The sequence below is a fragment of the Herpailurus yagouaroundi genome, unplaced genomic scaffold, assembly GCF_014898765.1.
Source record: "Herpailurus yagouaroundi ecotype Mexico unplaced genomic scaffold, PumYag 190, whole genome shotgun sequence".
Classification (NCBI taxonomy): domain Eukaryota; kingdom Metazoa; phylum Chordata; class Mammalia; order Carnivora; family Felidae; genus Herpailurus; species Herpailurus yagouaroundi.
Window position 1 is genome coordinate 33,729,893 of NW_024412421.1, and position 20,106 is coordinate 33,749,998.

General features: G+C 60.8%; 2 protein-coding genes across 4 annotated transcripts in view; one reads left to right on the forward strand and one right to left on the reverse strand.

Moving 5' to 3' along the window:
• The window catches only part of DNAAF1 (dynein axonemal assembly factor 1), a 22,946-nt gene extending 11,879 nt beyond the window's left edge, over positions 1-11,067 (forward strand). The window contains exons 8-13 of the mRNA XM_040443419.1: positions 1,836-1,950; positions 3,379-3,700; positions 7,032-7,141; positions 8,392-8,448; positions 9,304-9,670; positions 10,680-11,067. Coding sequence (XP_040299353.1) covers positions 1,836-1,950; positions 3,379-3,700; positions 7,032-7,141; positions 8,392-8,448; positions 9,304-9,670; positions 10,680-10,774 — 1,066 coding nt within the window. The 3' untranslated portion in view covers positions 10,775-11,067. The remainder of the gene's footprint in view (positions 1-1,835; positions 1,951-3,378; positions 3,701-7,031; positions 7,142-8,391; positions 8,449-9,303; positions 9,671-10,679) is intronic.
• Positions 11,068-11,076: 9 nt separating this feature from the next.
• TAF1C (TATA-box binding protein associated factor, RNA polymerase I subunit C) lies at positions 11,077-20,062 on the reverse strand. 3 transcript variants are annotated; one of them, XM_040443228.1, is made up of 15 exons: positions 19,914-20,062; positions 17,734-17,872; positions 16,747-16,828; positions 16,478-16,575; positions 16,316-16,405; positions 16,152-16,225; positions 15,276-15,514; positions 15,020-15,136; positions 14,810-14,927; positions 14,657-14,728; positions 14,394-14,529; positions 13,887-14,081; positions 13,113-13,287; positions 12,895-13,032; positions 11,077-12,804 (listed from the first exon to the last, which is right to left on the reverse strand). In XM_040443228.1, exons 2-15 carry the CDS (start codon positions 17,869-17,871, stop codon positions 11,831-11,833), a joined length of 2,646 nt encoding a protein of 881 aa, XP_040299162.1. In that variant the 5' UTR covers position 17,872; positions 19,914-20,062; the 3' UTR covers positions 11,077-11,830. The 3 variants fall into 3 exon arrangements, with proteins under 3 accessions (XP_040299162.1, XP_040299161.1, XP_040299163.1); XM_040443227.1 differs by having other exon boundaries at positions 13,887-14,225; XM_040443229.1 differs by lacking the exon at positions 13,887-14,081 and adding an exon at positions 14,082-14,225 and having other exon boundaries at positions 19,914-20,059.
• Between the last annotated feature and the right edge of the window lie 44 nt (positions 20,063-20,106).

Below are 20,106 nucleotides of genomic sequence, written 5' to 3' on the forward strand. Positions count from 1 at the left end.
TTTTTTTTTTTTTAATGTTTGTTTATTGAGAGAGGGAGAGAGAGAGATCTGGGCTGGCAAACTTGGTCTTTCAACTCTGGGTTTTTTTTTTATGTTTATTTATTGAGAGAGAGAGAGAGATCTGGGCTGGCGAACTTGGTCTTTCAAGTCTGTGATTTTTTTTTAATGTTTATTTATTGAGAGAGAGAGTGTGTGGGAGAAGGGTGAGGGGCAGAGAGAGCGAGAGAGAGAATCCCAAGCAGGCTCCATGCTGTCAGTGCAGAGCCCATTGTGGGGCTTGAACTCATCAACTGTGAGATGGTGACGTGAGCTGAAATCAAGAGCCAAATGCTTAATTGACTGAGCCCCCCAGGCGCCCCCGGGATTGATTTATTTTTGACCATTCATTCACACCTCTCTGGTCCATGTGCATGTGGCGCCTCACCCACCTGCCCCCAGCTCTTCCCAGTGGTGAAAGCACAGTTGTGTTAAAATAGCCTAGTTTTCCAATATAAATGATGCATCGGTTTTCTATGACTGCCATAACAAATAACCATAAATGTAGGGGCTTAAAACCACACACTTATGATCCCAGTTTTGTACGTCAGAAGTCTGACACGGTCTCATGGGACTAAAATCAAGATGTGGGCCGGGCTGCGGGCTTTCTGGAGGCTCCCAGGGAGAATCTGTTCTTTCGTCTTTTCCGGCTTCTAGAGGTGCCCACGTCCCTTGGCCTGTGGCCCCTCCTCCATCTTCTTCTGCGAGACCTTCAACTCTCTCTCCAGCTCTGACTCCCCTGCCCCCCCTCTCTTAGGGATCCATGTGGTGATATCGAGCCCACCTGGATCATCTAGGATCATCGCCCCATTGTCCTTGATCTCCTCGGCAGAGTCCCTTTTACCACACGAGGTCACATACTCACACGTTCTAGGATTAGGATGTGGACGCCTTTGTGGGGCCATTACTCCGTCTACCACAAATGAACACCGAATCCATATCAAAGCAACATGGAGTTGTATGAATTTCACGCGCCCCGCGTGTAGGGCCGCTGACAGCAGTAACATCAGCCAGCATCTGTACGCCGGGCTTAGTCAGTGCCTTTATCCCATACCTCAGTCAGACGGATACTAAGGTTGTCTATTATTACTCTATTGCCCCTTGAAATCCACTATTTCACTGCACACAGATCGTCCTCTGCCCATCTGTGGGGAGGGGGCGTCAATAGGTGTCTGCACACCAACGCCAGGCACGGGCACGCGTGCTTACACGGTGCGCACGCAGACATGGTCACAGATCCCAGCAGGGACAGCGTGCGGTTCCACCCCTCCACACAGCCTGCAGCGGCCCTGGCGAGGTGAAGAGGGGTGCCGGGCACCTCTGTTTAGACTTAAGTTGTAAATTAGGAAACCCTACAAGGTTAGCTAGGTTGGGTGACATCCTGGCAAAAGGGCCTCGAAGACCAGCCTGGACGTGGCAGGGGACAGGAGGTGGTGGGCTAGGCAGCAGACAGCTGTCATGGAAGCGATGCTAGGGGTCATGAGCTTGGTGGCTCCTGGGGGGAGGGGGCGTGGCAAAAGGTCCAGGCAGGGAGGGGCAGCCCCAGGCGGGAGACAGGCCTTCTGTGCAAATCACCATGGAAAAACACAGAGGCCCTTGACCGTTTTTGGTTTGTTTGTTTTTTTTTTAATGGAGATGAAATTCACATAACGGTTTAAAATGAATCATTTTGAGGTGGAATTTAGCACAATCACAGCGTTGTGCAACCTGCATCTGCGTCTAGTTTCAAAACATTGTCATCACCCCGGAACCAAAGCCTGTACCCGTGAGCCGGGACTCCCCTCTCCGTCCTCCCCCAGCCCCCGACAACTGCCCATGTTTCTGGATGCTTCATATATGTGGAACTCTCTGCAAGATGCGACCTGTTGCCTCTGGCTTCTGTCGCCGGGCATGATGTTTTCGCGGTTCCTCCCGGTGGGAGGGAGCACAATCCGTACCGTATTCCTTTTCATGTCCCACCTTGACAACGCAGTTCTGGGAGCTGGGAATGAAGCACGTTTTCTCCGTGGCACAGATCGTGTTCCCTCTGGTTCGCTCGGACCAGAGCTGACAGTCTGGATGCCTGTATGAAACTTGTTCAGCCCTCGAAAGCTGCTCGAAAGCTACTACTCCTGGCCTGTCAGGACCAGAGCAGGCCTGGGAAAGGTTCTTGGCCCCAAAGACCCTGTGGCCTATTCTAGGATCTCAGAATCTGTCTCCTCGCCTTGACCTCTCTCACCCGATTTTGAGATTCTGTCCACTCCCCGGTTGGGTGTAAATGACCCCCTTGCTGCCTCCCTAACGTACTGGCCCGAATCCAGGACTCAGAGTCGCCTGCCCACACCTGATGCCCCCGCCAGGATTTGGTCCTGGGTCTGTGCTGGCCCAAGCCCGACACTAGCCTGCAGGAGCCTAGGGACGGTCATCAAGGCACCTTAATAAATAAAAACCCCCTTCCTCACCCTGTACCCAGCAGAGGGGCTGGAGTCCCCACGGGGGGTTTTAAATGACATTTGCTGTGTTTCACCCAATTACACCCACACGTGGAAAACAGAAAAGTGGGGCCCGTGGGTGGCTCGGTCGGTTGAGCATCTGCCTCTTGATCTCGGCCCAGGTCACGATCTCACAGTTGGTGGGATGGAAGCCCGGGTCAAGCTCCGTCTGCCAGTGCGGAGCCTGCTTGGGATGCTCTCTCCCTCTCTGCCCCTCCCCAACTTGCGTACACACTCTCTCTCTCTCTCTCTCAAAATAAATAAGCTTTAAAAAAAAGAAAGCAGAAAAGCAGCGCTAATAACAAGTGCGGGAAGAACCACCCAGTATTTCGTGGAAGGACCTCGTGGCTCTTCCCCATGCATGGAACCCGTGTGTGCTCCTATAGAACAACGGCACGATTCTATTGCTTTCTGTCTCTTGTGGGAAATTAGCATATGTTCCACGAGGTAGACATTCTCCTATAGTATTTTGTCCTTATCCAAACTTTTTATTTCGGTAGTTCTCAAATTTTCAGGAAAGCTTAAAGAATAGGGAAACAAACAGCTGTGTCCGTTTAGACTGGATGGTGTTCGATGTTCACACACACACACGCACACGCACACGCAGAGAGAGTCCTGTTGTGCTGAGCCATCTGGACGTAGAGTACCCCACAGTCCGGAAACCCAAATGCTCCCGCGCGCATCTCCTCAGAGCCTCCTGAGCTGTTTTCTTCAAGGCCGTGTCCCGTTCCACTAGACGGTGCACCGAGTGGCCCCTCTGGGGACCCTTAGCTCCGCTGATTCGCTTTCATGGGCACCATTGCGGTGTCCCCAACAGTCCCCTGAGCTCACGCCCCGTTCACAGTTCGCTGCGTGTCCCCGAGACGTCTAGACCATCTCGTCCCCCCAGGAGGTCTCCTGCTCACCTGCGGACTTCTCTTGCTCAGGGAAGGAGCCGGTGCCAGACGAGAAGGACAACGTGGATGCCACCGAGGAAGGGAAGGAAGAGCCTGGTGAGGAGGGAGGGCGGCGGCAGAAAACGGAGCTGTTTGTCAGGGAAAGCTTCAAGGCCAAGGATGAGCTATTCCCGGAAAAGTCGGGTCTCGTGGGGGAGCTGCCCGTGGACGTCACCGGAGCCACTGAAGGCCAGGGGCCAGGGGGGGCACCCCTGGAGGAGACCCTGAAGCCGGCCGCCCCCGGAGCTGCCTGCGGAGGTAAGGAGCGGAGAGCCACACGCGTGCGCCCTCGGGGACCCATGCGTCCCTGGGGACCATGGCCTCTGAGCCACGCACCTGTGGGGCCCGGGCTACTTTCCACCTCCTCTGATTCTGTGTCTCTAGGATGAAGTATACATGTCTCATTTTCTAGAGCAGCGCTGCCCATGGGAACATAATGGGGCCATAACTGCATTTTCTGGTAAACAAGGTCAAAAGACATGGGGGAAACACGAAAGGTGTATTTTACTGAATCCGTTATATCTAAAAGATAATCATTTGGGGCACCTGGGTGGCTCAGCCAGTTAGGCGTCCAATGTCGACTCATGTCATGATCGCGCTGTTCACGAGTTCAAGCCCCGCGTCCAACTCTGTGCTGACAGCTCAGAGCCTGGAGCCTGGTTCGGATTCTGTCTCCCTCTCCCTCTGCCCCTACCCTGCTTGTGCATGCTCTCTCTCTCTCTTAAATTTTTAAATTTGAAATTCTTAAATTTCCCTCTCAAAATTTTTTTTAAAAATTTAAAAATTAAAAAAAATAATCACGCAGATCTGGGCACAGCAGGCCGCCTGGCAGGTTCCGGCCGCGTTCCTTGGGTCCTGCTTAACTAGCAGATAAACCCGGACTCACCCGCGACACTGCCCTATGGCTGTGGCATTGGTGAAGGGAGCCAGACCTGGAAAATGCCCCATCTATAGGGCCTTGAGAGACGGGGAACATTTTGTTCCCCTGAGCAGCCTCGGGGAGTTGAACTGGTCTGACCAGAACACAGGGATCCCAGAAGGAAGGTCCCCAGGGTCTGGGAGAGACCGAGGAGTAACCCTGTCCCCAGACCATCGAGGATACAGCCAGAGGGGCAGGGCCACACCCCCGAGTGCCAGGCAGGGGTGAATCCTTTTCCGGCTAAAGGATTTGAACAGAGCAGACCAGCCTCGACGACTCACCCAGCTGAGGCCCACCCTGCTCCCCGCCCCCCGATACCGCCCCACCATCCACGGGGATTTAGAGCCACGTCCTCGTCTTCAGTAACGTCGGAAAAACCCGTCTCACAGCCTCGCCTTTGACACGCCGTTCCTGCTGTGCCTGAGACCCAAGAATTTCCCAGGGATGAGTTACATCTGAAGGGCCTCGGTCAGGGAAAGAAAACGTTCTCTGGTGCTCAGCTCGCCCCTCTTCAGACGCCGGTCACCGCTCTTCAGACTTTGCCACGAGGCTGGAATGCTTCTCTAAGAAGCAGGACTTGTTCTGAATAACTTCTCCCTTGGGAAACACCCGGGCTGCTTTGTATGCCCACGACCTGGCTTTGCCGGACAGCGGCTGTCAACCCCAGGGTCTGGTCATCTTTGTTCCCTCGAAGAGAAGGTCTACCAGAAGGGTTTTTCCCCAGGATTCCCACAGGTGGACATATGACAGGCCTTGTTATTTAAAAGGCACAACACAGGCGTGACCACATGGGGAAGCTGACCCTCCGGGCCGCTGAGGGCCACGGCCTTTGCTTTCTGTGCCCCCTGCCCATCCTGAGAGGGGAGCTGGGCTGGCAGAGCGCGGAGATCCTCCTTCCACTTTGAGTCAAACGACTCAGCCCTGGGAAAGGCAAATCTAAACAGAAAAACCTTATGCTTAGAAAACTGCTTTTCCGTTCACCTTTCCTACGTTAGACAGTCTTGCTTCATAACTGAAGGATGGAGGGAACCAAGAGACAACCACGTGACCAGCCCTGCTGAATTTCCCGTGCAGATTCTGAGGTCCGGGCATGGTCGCCTGAGTCACTGCCCCAGCCCCACCGGAAGCCTGCATCTCGGGGCAGAGGGAGCCGCTGGGAGAGCGGAGGGCACAGCACCCACCGTCACTGCCACTGTGGAAATGCGGCACCTTCCGCCTCGAATTACACTCTCCCTGGAGGAGTCCGCTGCGTCCCGGCGGTCACGAAAACGGTCTGAGAATGACCCGCGTTTCCCTGAGACACACCGCGTGCAGGCAAAGCGGTGCTGTTTCTGCAGACACCCTGCGATCAAAGCCACGTCCGACCCTTCCGTCAGCAAACCCCAAAACCTCTCTGAGCCTGTCTCAGCCCCTGTGAAATGAAAACGGTCTGTCTGCCACGGTGCGGAAGCGATGCGCCCAATAATTGTTCGTCTCTTCCCGGCCCCACCTTTTCCCGGAACGATGCCCAAGCAGATCGTTGCTTAGGAAACAAAAGGACCCTGGCCCTGCCTTGACTACGACCACAGTGCCATGAACAGGACAAGGGGTGTGGGAGGAAGGGCCGGCCGGGTGGGGAGGCAGACCATGGCAGTAATTACAAGTACGGAGGAGCTTGCGGCTCTCCTCCGCGAGCCACAGGGATGGCCACATGGAGACCGTGACCGCCAGGCCCAGTGAGCGAAGGCCCAGAGGGCCAGCCCGGGGCCATCCACAGAGGCCGCCACAGAAACCCTCTGCCCGCCTCCTCGTCTCATGCTAAATCGGTGTCCAATGTGGCTCTGAGCCAAACTGGACCTAAGTGTGACAAGAAAAGTTGAGCTGCTGATGTCTACTTCCTGCGGCCATGAGACTCAAGAGCAAGCAGAGGACGGGACCACGGATCGGGCCTGGGGGCCACGGATCGGGCCTGGGGGCCACGGATAGGGCCTGGGGGACACGGATAGGGCCTGGGGGACCACGGATAGGGCCTGGGGGACCACGGGTCGGGCCTGGGGGCCACAGGTCGGGCCTGGGGGCCACGGGTCGGGCCTGGGGGCCACGGATAGGGCCTGGGGGACATGGATAGGGCCTGGGGGACCACGGATAGGGCCTGGGGGACATGGATAGGGCCTGGGGGCCACGGATAGGGCCTAGGGGACCTGGGAGAATAGGAGCCTCAAGGAGGAAGAGGAACCCATCCCCACTCCACGGTCCCGGCAACCCCACATTATCAGCGGGCACCTGACACTCATGCCGTGACCGGGGACAGGCGGTCCCAGTGGGTGGTGGGCTCAGCCCCTCCTGGGCAGGGCCGGGACCCTGGACTCTCGAGCTTGCCTCCCCCGCGTCTCCCCAGTCGGCCTTCATCTCCTTGATAAATCTCTGGCCCCAACAGGGCCTCCTCCCAGGCGCCTGCGTATTCCGCGCCGCTCACCGGCTGGTACGGTTATCTTGCCGGAGTCGCTGCCGAGTTCCAGCAAGAGGGCGGCTTTTTCCTCTCCCCTCTGCTTTAGACAGAGCCCTGTCCTCGTCTGGGGGTTCTCGCGGCTTCCGTCCCAGGGGCTGGCCTCCCCCTCTTCTTGGGCTTGTCAGCCCGACCACCGCGCGTGCAACTAGCCCCAAGGTTAATAACTCTGTGCCTGTTCTTAGACTCGCCCCCCCAGACTGCGGCCACCGAGGGTGCGTTAGGCACGGGACTTGATGGAGAGGAAGACTTGGGAACCACCAAATCGGAGGCAAAGGAGAAGCTCTTCATCGATGTACGTAACGAGCTGCATCTGGAGAGAAGTGTCCGCTTGACCGCTGCTATTAGATCACATCCAAACCTTCAAAACCCTCACGCCCCAAAGCGCGCTCTGCGGCCAACAGGCCTGACATTCCCAAGCTGGCTAGGATTCACTCCGGACCTCGTGACCAGACCTGCCTTCTAACACGACCTCCCCGGGGGTTCGTACACGGGCACGGTCGAGATTGAGCCGGGCTGGCCCAGAGGTTTCCCCGGGTGGTACACTGCAAAGCAATCCCATCCCGCTAGCCTCATGCAGAATTGTGGAGAACGTGACATTTATCACGGGAGCCTCTACTCCCCCGAGGACGGCTGTCCAGCCAGCGGCGAATGCCATCGTCCTGGCCCGTGGCCGCTCCGGCTTCCTGACCGAGGGCCCGTCTGGCCTTGCGAACACCCCTTCTCCCAGACGTTCCGTTTGGGGACCGGTCGTAAATGCTCTGGCCCGCAGGAACGGGAAGCGTGGGAATTCACACATTTTGTCACAATCCCTAGGAAGTGTGTTTGGGGGGTGGGGGGGGCAGGGGTGGGGAGGAATTTCTCACCCTTTTATTTCCATGCCCACCAGACAGCCTCTCTGGGCACGAGTGGGTCCCTTTAGCTTAAACCCATGCGCACAGCTACGCCTGCCCCTGCCTCCTTCCTGGCCAACCTCACAACTGCACGCGAGTCAGTAAGAGTTAAACGGCGCGGTCAGCGTCCAGAGTGGGTCTCTAGTTTTCTGAGCCTACGGATGCTGAGGAACAAAACAGGATTAATTGGAGAACCAGCTGTATACGGGAAGATGGCTAATACTTCTGGTTCTTACTCTGCCTGGCGCTGGTCTCAAAGGCGTGTGTATTGACTGGTTGAACCTTCCAAAACTCTGCGAGGTGGTAGGTGCCATTATCATCCCCACTGGACAGAGGAAGGGAGTGAGAAACCGGTACACTCGTGGTGCACTGGGTTCGGGCCCCGTCACTTTCCCCAGACGAAGGGGCCGTGTCTCTAAAGCCACAGAGAAGCGGGGCAAGAGGTAGCCATTCCCGCAGACCTCGGTCACCGTCAGTGCTGCGGTCTGGGTTCCCGACGCGCGTGTGAGAGCGTGCACGGTGGCCCGTCGGGTCCTTCCTCATTTCTCCCGCGCACGGTGCTGGCTCACGACCCGGGCCCACGGGCCGCGCGCACGCCCCTGCCGCCCCTGTGTGCGCGTTGCCTGGTGACGGGGACTCTCTGCTCTTCTAGGACCTGCCCGACTTGGAGGACGAGGACGCCGGCGAGCCTCTGGACGGCCAGGACGAGGTCATCAGCCCCGCCTTCCCGCACGAACCTCGGGTCACGTCACCCCAGTCTTGTCACTTACGGGGCACGGCCCCTTGGCACGAGTCAGGCGCTCCTGTGCCGCGGCACCGCGCCCTCGGCCGTCCCTCACCAAAGGAAGGGCGGCTGCCACCGTCGCCCGCTTCTGTGAGGTCCTCCCGAGGGCACATTGTGTCACGACGTCCAGTACCTGCTTCTCGTACATAATTACCTGACCACGTGTCTCTGTCCTTCTCGGGTACCGTACGCTCGCTTTCGGGACGTCCGTCCTATAGCGACACTCCGACGGGGAAGGCGAGCGTCCAGGGCAGGATGGGTTCCCCCAGGTGGACCGGAGCCGCCTCCCTCCGGCATCACCGGGGCCCGAGAGAGAGGAAAGCGTGAGACACCGTCTCCGTCCAGGAGCTCATCACGGAGGAAGGAAACACCCACGAGACCACAGTCCCCGTGGGGGCCTCGTCCCCAGGGGGCCGCATCGGGTGGAGCGTATGGCAGCCCGAGGCCGAGGCTCAGAGCGGAGCCCATCTGGAGCCCCGGGAGGGCTGGCGTGGCAGGCACAGGGCGGGCAAGGCGAGCGTGGCCGCACAGCGACAGAAGGTGCAGAGGACCGCGGCCCTGCCGGGGAGCTCGGCTCCGCCCCGGGGGCTCCGGACGGCTGGCCGAGGGCATCCGTTCTGACGCCCGACTGCCCGAGGGCACGGTGCTGGGCTCCCGCACGCCTTTCTTGTGCGTGACGACAGTATTTTATGACCGGCGAGAGAGCAGAATCAGCGCCAGGCATTTGACCGTGACCATCGTGAAAGCAGAAACGTTCACGCGCCTTTTCTCTCTCAACAGGCGTGCGCTCCAAAGGTTACAGCCATCTCGAGCTCAAGTGACGACAGTGACCCTGAGCTGGACTACTCCTCACTCCCAGAGCTGGAAAACATCCCAGATACCCTTTCAAACATATTCGCAATCCCCAAGGACACCTCGAGGAAGGCTGAGACGCCCTTTACAGGCATACTGAAAGCGGCAACAGCAAAGAGGGTCTTGGAAACCCCAAGTCTTAGGGACGCTGAGTCCCCACGCCCACTGATTCAAGAGCTCTACGACGCGGGACCTTCAGGCCAACCACCGACGCCCCCAACCTGCCGGAGGGACACCGCACCGCCCCCTTCCAGTGAGGACGGGGACAGCGGCCTACTCTCAGCCTCTCCCCCAGGTAACGGCACCCTACGAGGCTCGGATGGTGGGGACACGACCCGCTTACCCCAGACCCAGGGAGGGCGGCCGGCGGGCTGGAGAGGGCCGATCACAACAGACCACGGAGACCACTGCAGATCGTGTCCGTGTGTGGCTCTGACGTTGCTACTCGCTGGCCTGGGCGGACGGCCGCAGAGCCGACACGCTCCTGGGCGGGCAAGCGGGCGCCTCCGGGGCTGCTTAAGGCCACGCAGGTCTCCGGGGGCCTGGGGAGCCTGTGTCGTTCCCCGCCGGATCCTCGGCCTCTCCGGACCCAGGCTTCCGAGGGAGGGCGGGGTCTGGGGACACCAGAGCTGGGAGCTTGGGACAAAATGAGGGTGACCCCTGGCCGGAGAGTGGCGTCCTCCGCGTGGACGAGTGGCGTAGTGCCGGCAGGGAAGGGAGGCTCGGCAGGCAGGGGGCGGCGCCCAGGGGCTGGGCGGGGCACGTGAAGTCACAGACCAACACATCAGCCTGGCCTGGCGCCGGGGGCCCCCACACGTGGCCGGGGAAACGCATGTTTGGGGAAGCGGGTAACAGGCAAACAGGGTGGGCGTAAGTAGTTCAGGAACTGTCACCGGGTCTCTGTCGAGCCCAGACGATTCCTGCTCTCACCCAACACTAGCTGGTAACCAGATTTCTTCTTTTTTTCCTTAAGTTCATTCATTTATTTCGAGATGGAAAGAGAGACAGAGCACGCGCGCACACACGCACAAGAGCAGGGGAGGAGCAGAGAGAGGGAGAGAGAACCCCAAGCAGGCTCCGCACTGTCAGTGCAGAGCCTGGTTCGGGACCTGAACTCACAAAACGTGAGATCACGACCTGAGCCAAAACCAGGAGCCGGTGGCTTAACCGACCGAGGGCCCCAGGCGCCCCTGCCAGGCTCCCTTCCCGACACCAGCTCACGTGGTTGCCTCAAGGCCCACGCGCGGGAAGACGTGGGGGTGGACCACGTCTCCAGAGAACACAGTTCCCTCTCTCCCGACTAGGAAACATCGCCGAGAAGAATGGGCCACGGTTGGAGACGGAGCTCGCAGAGCCCGAGGCGGGAGGCCGCGAGGACACTGAATTTGGCTCGGACTGAACCCCAAGGTGACCCTTCCGCCCCAGACCGACGGGGACGGTGAGCCCGTGACCAGGGCCCCCCGTGGGCGCAGCCCCCCCCTTGGCCGGGCTCCCCTTGCTTCCAAAGAGCTGCCCTTGCTGAGGGCGCCGGGCGCCCGGCTCCCCCCATGCCGGCACCCCCCCCCCCAAGTGCGGACGGCGCCGCAGTCCCACTCAAAAGCACAACGTGTCGCCCCCCTCCACCCCCCATCCTCCACGGTGTGAACTGTGTAACCACGCACGTCTCCCACGAGCATTACGGACACGCCAGGACCCACCGAGTCAGGGTGTTATTTAATCTGTGCGAGTCGTGTGCGCCTTTCCCTCAGGTGCCCCGAGAAAAGGACCAGTCTCCTCCTCACGTGTGATAAGAAATCTGGGTGAAGTCCTGGTGTCCTGTGACGTTCTGGGGGCCCCTTTCCCCCCAGGACAGCAGGATCTTTCACTGAGCCACATGCCTCGGAGGACGTCAATTCACGCATTACATGTCAAAAGCCACGCAAGGGGACGCTGCCGGGCTCGGGCTCAGCGGCCGAGTTTATTCAATCCCTCAACGCGGGACCGAGTGTCTCCCCCTAGAGAACATTAGATCCTGGTTGAAACTGCTCAACAAACACCAACTAACCAGCACCAGCAGCCTCCCTGAGCACGGCGAGGCACCCGCACCGTGACCACAATGTCGACGGGGCCCCTGCTTTTAAGCACAACACTGTCCCCTGCAGGGAACGAATCCCAACAACACGGACCTTCAGGGCTTTGCACGGGTCGACGGGACCACCGGGGCCTTTGCAACGTGAGGTCGGGAAGGATCTTCGAGCAAAAGCATAAACAGGGAGAAACAACTATTTTGCTGTCCCCGTGGCTCTGACTTGGCTCCCGATCATTTCTGGGGTATTTCCTGCAGTCCCGTGACCTCCAGGAAGCAGAAAGGTCTGCCCCCTGGAGACTGTTCTCTCCACTTCCTGGGCTTCAGCCTGGAAGGGGCAGCTGTCGGAGAAGAAGGGCTCTCGGGGTGGGGGAGCAGCTTCCCAGGGCCTCAGAAGCCCATGCGGGGCTTCTTCCTCCTCGGCCGAGAGCCCGAGGGGACAGGCGCCTGCTGCCTGGAGGGGGTGGCCCAGACGCTGGAGGTCTGGGAAGAGGGCACGGCGGCACCTCCCAGCGTGTGCCTTCGGAGCGGCCGCTCCGCTGAGCCATCCTGGAGGGGCTGCTGCCCGGAGGGGGTGGCCCGGATGCCGTAGGCCTGGGACAGGGGTGAGGAGACGCCTCCTGGGGGGTCCCCGCGGAGCGGTAGCTTGGCCATGTAGTCCCGGAGCGTCTGCTGCCTCTCCGAGGGGACACCCCGAGCCCACGGCTCCTGGGTCAGCTCCTGGGAGGGCGGGGTCACCGGTGGTTGAGGCCTGGCCTCAGGGGACGTCCGGTCTGGGCTGCGGGGGGGGCTGGTGGCGTCCGACAGGTCCAGGCGGCCGCTGAGCGAGGAGAAAGTGCTGGACAGCTGAGTCCGGCGCTTGTGCCGCTGGGGCCGTTTCCCGGGCCCCGAGCTCCCGCCCTGCTGGCTCTCCCACCAGGCGGCCGCCCGGCCTTCCCAGGCTGCCTCCAAACGCGTACTGAGCTCGTCCTCGGGGCCTGGCTCGGGGGCAGGGGGTGGCTCCGCAGAGGGTGCGGCGCCCAGGTCCCTCCGCAGCAGGAGTCGCCCTTCGGCCATGGCCGCACGGAGACCCTCCGGCACCTTCTGTTCCATCCGCCGCGGTTCCACGCAGCCTAGCACACGGCGGTGGGAGAAGTTGGGTGCTGCCCACACGGGGGGAGGCAGGGGTACCTCCAGCAGGGCCTTCAGCCACCGGCCGCAGCGGGCGGTGGCCTGGGGAGTCCAGGAAGCCACGGGGGCACCGGAGGCGAGCCCGGGCTCCGCCTGGAGGCGGAGGCGCTGGTGGAAGACATCCCCAGCCGCGGAAAGCTGGAAGAGGAACAGGACCGGCGCGGAGGCAGAGGGCAGGAGCGCGGCAGCCAGACCTGGAGATGGAAGTGATGGTGACGCCAGGGCCGGGGAGGGGGGGAGGGTGCAGTCCCCCCACCCCCACTGGCTCCCCTGCCCCAGCGCACCTATGGTTGGCGTTTTCAGACGCTCCTGCAGCCGCCACTGACTCTTGGGCTCCAGCAGGGGGAACGCGGAGAGGGAGTCGCTGCTGGAGGGGAGAGACTGGGGGGGGCCCGCCAGCCGGGGAGCGGAGGCCCCCGTTCCTGGAGGAAGGACAGGGAGCTGAGGGGCCGCCCATCATCCTGCGCCCCTGCCCCCGGCCCCGCCCGGCCCGGCCCCTCACCTGCGAGCTGCAACAGCCGCAGGTGCCCGCCCTGGCCCCCCAGCAGCAGCGGCTGTGCGTGCCCGGGCTGGGGCGGGGGCAGCAGCTGGGCAAACAGGGGGGCGGAGGGGAGGTCGTGATTCCACTTCAGCAGGGGCACCAAGGGGAGGCGCTCATCCACCAGGTAGAGCGAGAACTGGGGGCGACAAGAAACAGAGACCCACGGCTATGACTGAGTATGTGATCGGGGGCGGGGGGAGACACGACCAAGGGTACGTGACCAGACTGCAGGGGCATCCGATTGGGGTGAATATGGGGGAGGCTGCGACCAAGGGGCACTGCGACCGAGGGGATGCGACCAGACCCAGGGGGCCATGGGTGACTGCCCATGACCGAAGGGGGCATGCGACTGAGGCACGAGAGAAGTGTTTGATGAGACAGGTAGCTCTGTGTCCCCCATGTATCCCGGCTCTCAAGATGAGCCGAGGCCCCAGAGGTGACCCAGCGCTGTGGCTGCCTGCCCGCCTCTCCCCCCACCCCTGGCTAGCGTCCTATGGGAGGCATTTCCCGGGTGCGTCAGTCACCCCGAGAGCCACACAGGGACAGGTTCTCAGGAGAGGCGCAGAGGAGTCTTGTCACATAGGAACCCACTGGGCCTTTCCCGAGCCCGCCCGAGCCTGGAAGCTACACTCGACACACACCTACTAACACCCCAAGAGTCCTGGGGGGTGTGGGCGGCGGGCCCTCGGGGGAATCTCAGATGCCCTGTGACACCGCACACCTTTCTTCCCTCACCTGGGCCATCCCTGGGGCTGCCTTAAAGCTCTGCTCAGAAGTGTCCTCCCCGCGGGGAGGTCCCACCCACCGGTCAGCACATTTCAGGGGCTCATCAACTCGTCGGGAGAGTCTCCGGGGTGTCGTCTCTGTGATTCCTGTTTTGACCATCGTCTCTGGGACGGCGTAAGGGGGAGGAGGGAAGGGACCGCTCACCTGGGTCAGGATGAGATGGAACGTGGGCCACAGGGGCTCGGGGCCGCACCCCCCCAGGTACCGGGTCAGCAGGACGCGCTCCCCTTTCTGGCACGCTGCTTCTGCCCCCCCACGAAAGAGCAGCAGACCACACCCGGGTGGGCCCTGGGGAAAGAACCCAGGTCAGCTCCCCGGCGCAGCGGGGGGCCGCGGCAAGACCCCTGACAGTCCCCCCACCAGTGGCCCTCTGGGGAAGCCCCCTCCGCGGCCCTGCCCTCCCCCGTGTATCCGCTCTGTCCCCCTGCTGTGCCGGTGCCGGTCCCCTCCCCTCACCTGAGTGTCGATAATTTTCACTCCAGTGCGGTCACCCACGGTCAGCACCCGGGGATGGGCCGTGAAGTCTGCCCAGCGCCAGGGAGAGGGGTCCCGGAACACAAGGGTCTCGGGGTCCTTGTAGATTTGCTGCAGCCTTGGGGAGACGGGCCAGCCGTGGGCGGGGGGACGGGGGCTGATGGGGGGGGGGTGGGTAGCGGGGTGACACGGCCCGGGGTCCAGGACGCGCCGGGGTAGAGGACTGCCACAGGAAGGGGGCATACCCATCCTGGGGGGTCCACAGACAGACGGCTCCCGAACGGCTGCAGACAGCCAGCTCCCCAGGCAGGTGAGGGCTGCGGGGCACAACTGGGGTCAGCTGACCTCCCCTTTCCCACGCCCACCCCCTCGCAGACCAGCCCGCCTGAGCCCCTCACCTGAGGCTGATCCCCGTGGCCCCCTTCCCGATCTGCAGCACCCGGAGGGGGGCGGGGCGCCCCTGCTTACTGACCTTCCACAGGGCACAGTGGTAGTCAGACCGGACAGCCAGCAGGGCTGAGGGGTGGAGAGGGTCAGGGTCAGGGTCAGGCAGCAGGCCGGTCAGTGAGGGGGAAAGGACAGAGGAAGGGGGCGTCCCAGGGACTCACCTTCCCCTTGCACGGTGTGGGTCACCACCTGCCGGACAGGCCCTCGGAGCTGGATGTGGCCAGGGTCGCCGAGGGCCTGGGGGTCGCCACCTGGGGCCACGCTGACCTCTTGGAAATCTGGGCCTCTCGCTAAGGACAAGTGTGTGAGCTCTGGTCACCGCGAGTCCCCGACATCCTGCCCTGAGACCACGCCGGGGGCATCTCTCGCCCCACGGGGAGCCGCCTCCAAGCCCTCTGGCCCGGCGGGAAAGGATACGCAGCTTGTCCAGGGCGCCTCCCGCAGGGTAGACCAACTGTCCCACCTGGGGCGTCCTTCCGGGCACCCAGGCCAACGCGCCCCCGGTAAACGCGTCGTCCAGGAGGAGCCGCTCCCACCGCGTGGCCAGCTCCTCATGCAGCAGCTCCCCCAGCAGGCCGGCCACAGACGTGCCCAGGACAGGGCCCCCGAGGATGGAGAACCGGCGCTGTCGGAAGCTGAGGGAAGCCCAGGGACACCTGGGGACAAAAGAACGGCAGGAGGGTGAGGCTGAGGCAGTGGCAGTGACAGAGAGGAAGGCTAGGTTCCATCCCAAGGGAGGCCAGGCCAGTAGGTGCGGTTTCCATCGACCTAGAATCTCTTCCTTGGGGAAAGGACCCTATTCCCGCCACCCCCCCTGCCCCGCCCCGCACACTGCAAGGGTGGTCACATGTCACCTCTGGCTACAGTGACTGGCTCCTAGAGAAGCAAGACCCACAGACCAGGCCAACCACCCCCTTCCCAGAACTTCTGCTGGTGCCCCAGGAAAGATACCGGGTTTCTTCCTCGGAATCAAAAGCTCTCTCACTGCCACTTAGAAACAGTTCGTCTAGGATAAGCCAAGCAAAGCCAAGCAGATGAGAAAAAAAAGAGACAGAGCCTTATTAATGTTACTTGAGCACCCAGATGCAGCCATGCCTGCAGTCCGTGAACCGAATTCGCTCTTCCACTTCCAGTTGCAGTTGTGTGTGGACTATGGCTCATGACTGCACGGGGCAGGGGAAACGGCCGTGACAGAAACCTACGTCCGTGCCCCGGCTCCTTTCACCGCCCCCCCACACACCCCCCTCCCCCCGCGAGGCCTACTGAGCCCGGCCTTTCTCGCTAGCCACTTGCCCCCAGGGCTGGTGTCCACCGAGGTCCTGGAGCAGACTCTTCACACTGACCACTGTCTTCTTCTTAGAATGGCTCTGTGTGGAAAGGCCTTGTCAAGCTCGCACAGCTGACGTTACCCCAAGAAGCGGGGAAGCCTCTCTCCTGGTGGGACCGGGGTTACTCACCCGTGCTCCCTCTAGTTTGAAATTCTCCAGCATCAGCTTCCCCAGGGGCGCAAAGGCTATGTCCCCGTGGTCCCACAGGAAGCGGCTGAGCTGCAGGAGAGGAGGCCAGGTCACTAAGCACAGCCCCGGCCACACGGCACTGGCCACCGTGCGCCTACCCACCTGTTCCGTCACATCCAGCATGGCCCGGGGCTTTCTTCGGAACGGGATACCTCCCCGGAAAAGCAGGTCCCGGGCGGTCACCTCAGGGTCCCAGGGATCTGAGGGAACAGTGAGGCTGGGGAAGGGGTTCGTCTCGGGAACCAGAAAGGGCCCAGAGGTGGGGCCAGGCGTCCCAGATGACCAGAGGGAAGGCCTGTGGGTGGGGGGGCGGGGGGCAGAAGTGACATGGGAGCAGCTTGGGAGGGAGCCCCAAGGACCAAGATCCTTACCGGGACCAGGAGGCAGCAAGGGAAGGGGCCCGGGGGTCTCTGGCTCCCAGAGCGGGGCTGTGGCCGTGCACGACACCCCATTCTGAGGAAACACAAGCCCGACAACAACACGGTGAGCACGGTCCCAGGCGCTGGCATGTGTCACTTATTAACTCACTGGTACAACAGTCCCCGTCGCTTTACTGGTGAAGAAATGGAGACACAGAGAGCCTGGCCCCAGGACACAGCTAGCCAAGAAAAAGGCCAGGAGCCTGGGGCCAATCTGCGCTTCTGACCCACAGCCGCGCTGGCTCTCAAAGAAGGAGCCCCCGTGCCACTACCGGTGACCCGAGTGCCGCCTGACTCTCGCTTCTGCTCGGGACACCACGCGGTTACTTACTTGGGGAGCCCACAGGCCCGCCCGCCTGGCATAATCCTTAGGCAGCCTGTCTCCGAGTGGGAGCCAGATGGCTTGGGCTTCCAGGCAAAGAGCCTTGTCCTTCCGGTCCCAGAGGCCTCTCCTTCCCTCCCGCCTCATCCCTTCCCACGCACCCCTGCCCCGCCCCCCTTCATCCCCACTGTGCTGGTGCAGAGCCCTTATCACACTCGGTAATGATTTTATCCTTCCCCCACTGGTCTGTTCTCACTCAGCCGAACCCTTAGTCCCAGAAGCAGGGGGTGTATGTGACTTACTCACGCTGGATTCTCAGGGCCTAAAAAGGTACCCGGCGCCCTGGAGGGGCTCATCAGTGAGCCTCTGCCGGGCAAATGTGGGAAAAACTAAGCGGGGCGGGGGACGAGCGAGGCGACAGCTCCTGCTCAGGAAACCCCCTGGGGAGAGTAGGGCGTCCTCTATAACCCCAAGGCGAGGTTCTGCGTGGCAGATTTGTGTCTTGGCACATGTGCACTAATGCAAAGCCACCCTGCATCCTGACGGTGGGTGTGAGTGCTGGAAAAGGAGGGGGGCAGTGGAGGGGCTGCTGCCGGGGCTCTCCCCGCCATCCTCACCTGGGAGTTCTGGGCCAGGGGCTCAGGCAGGGTGAGCGCGTCTCTCCAGCTACACATGAAAGACAGGTCAGGGGTGTTACTCACACCAAGGGGGCCGGTCCTAAACAACGTGGGTGGGAGCGAGCCGGGGAAGTCCATCCTGGAAAACAAGAACCACGCGTCGAGAGCTTTCTCAGAGACTTGAATCTGACAGCGCCCTGCAGGGTTCCCGGGAGAGTAAAGAGTCCCCCGAAAGGACTGTTGCTTTATTTCAAGAGGTGGATAATGAAGAAAAATCAACATGTAGCCTCCTGCCAGATGTTAGTAAGGGCTCTATTACAACCAACCGACCAACCAACCATGAGGGAGGTGATGGCAGCCCGTGAAAGCCTCACTCAGAAGGTGGCATTTGGCACAGCCTGAACATGACGAGGAACAGAACCACGCAGACAATTGGGATGAGGGCTCCTGGCCGAATGAACAACATGTGCAAAAGTCCTGGGGCAGGAAAGTGTGAGAAACAACTAGGGAGGCCACAGAATAAACGAGGAGCACGGGAGGGGATGAAGTCAGACAGGTGGCCAGGGGTCAGCTTGTACCATAGCTGTCACGTGTTACAACCACACATCTGCAGGCTACACACCCTACATCCCAGGCTACGCTCCCAAGACCAAGTCAAGTTCACCCAAAGCCAAGGAGTCTTCTTCATCTGTCTTCCCACTGTCAGGTACGGTACCTTGCAGAAAATGCAACTGTGTGTTGATTAATAATAAATTTATGTCTTGGGGCGCCTGGGTGGCTCAGTCAGTTGGGCGTCCGACTGCGGATCAGATCATGATTTCGTGGTTAGTGAGTTTGAGCCCCGCATCGGGGTTGGTGCTGACAGCTCGGAGCCTGGAGCCTGCTTCGGATTCTGTGCCTCCCTCTCTCTCTGCCCCTTCCCTGCTAGCACTCCTCTGTCTCTCAAAAATGAATAATAATAAAAAAAAAATTAAAAAATTAAAAAATAAATTTATGTCAAAAGAATAAAAGTTATAAAAAATAGATTTACGTCAAAGGGCTGTGCCAGATACAAGCTGTCCCTTGGAACTGCCACTGCGTTTTACGGGTTTATTCTGTAATCCCCCTACACCCCCGCATCGCATGCAAAACACCTGTCACGCAGAAGCGCCGATAAACGCTTCTCCAATGAACGAATATGTGTTTCTCATGGCACATCAGCCTCACTCTAGGTAGTCTTGCCAGACTGTGAGCCCTCCCAGGGCAGGGTTCCCGAGGCTGGCTGCTGCCGTCCTCCTCTTTCCCACAACAGAACAGGTGAGGGCAGTGGCGGGAATCAAAGAAGGGCTCAGTGAACCCTTGGGCAAAACACTGGCTTCCATGGGACCTTCTGTCCTGAAGGCAGTTAGGGAGTACCCATGCCTCCCAGAGGGGGCTGCATCCCCGATAAACCAGCGTGGGCACGTCTCCAAACACATCCCCAGCTCACGTCTAGCTCATCTCTTGTGCCTGGGCTCCAAGCACACTGACCTCCTTAGGGATTTCTTCGCCGTACTGCCTTTCACCGTACACCCATCTCTCCGCTGAGAATCAACATCAGCATCCTTCCCACCCACCTACAAAATCCTGGGCAGGTTCTCCACCCCCCACACCCTGCACTTTCTCCAGAGCACGCACTGCGATGTATGATTAGATATTTACAGATGAAGCTATTTGATTCAAAACTGCTCCAACAGCCCCCATGGGGAAGGGACTTCACTTCCTCCCAGTGCCTCGGTATACGCTCCACAGTAGCGATTCGTGCACATAAATTGAAAGAACAAATCCAGAAATGAACGACGGGAAACGATCCAAACAGCCTCAAACAAACCCAGGCAGGCAGAGGGCGCTGGTGGAGCCCACGAGTTCGGAAAAGCCCCCCCCCCCGGACGAGGCAGCCTCATTTCCCGCCCTCTCCTCCGACCGGCAGAGGCCCCGCGGGAACCGCTGTGTGCCGGACGGCTGCTGCCACGCGCTGCATTTGTGGGATCCTCACCGCACCCCGAGGCAGGAGCTGACAGCCCCCTGTGCGGCGCCTGGGGAACTTGTCCCCAAAGCCACACGGCGTGGAGCTCGCGGACTCGCGCACAGACCAAGCCGGAGCTCCGCTCGCAGCCCGGAGACTCCCCTCGCCCCGCCGTCCGGGCGGCGCGCGCACTTACGTGGCCCGGGTCCCGCTGTGCTCGTCGGCGACCTGGAGCTCCGCAGGACACCTGCCTAACCCGAGCGCCACGAGGGAGCCCGCAAACTACCCCCCGACTCCAGCGCCCGAGATGGAACGGCACCACCACGGGTATTAGCGGTCTTCCGGGCCGGGCCGGAAGTGCTCCCTCGAAGGCAGGAAGTCCCGCCTCC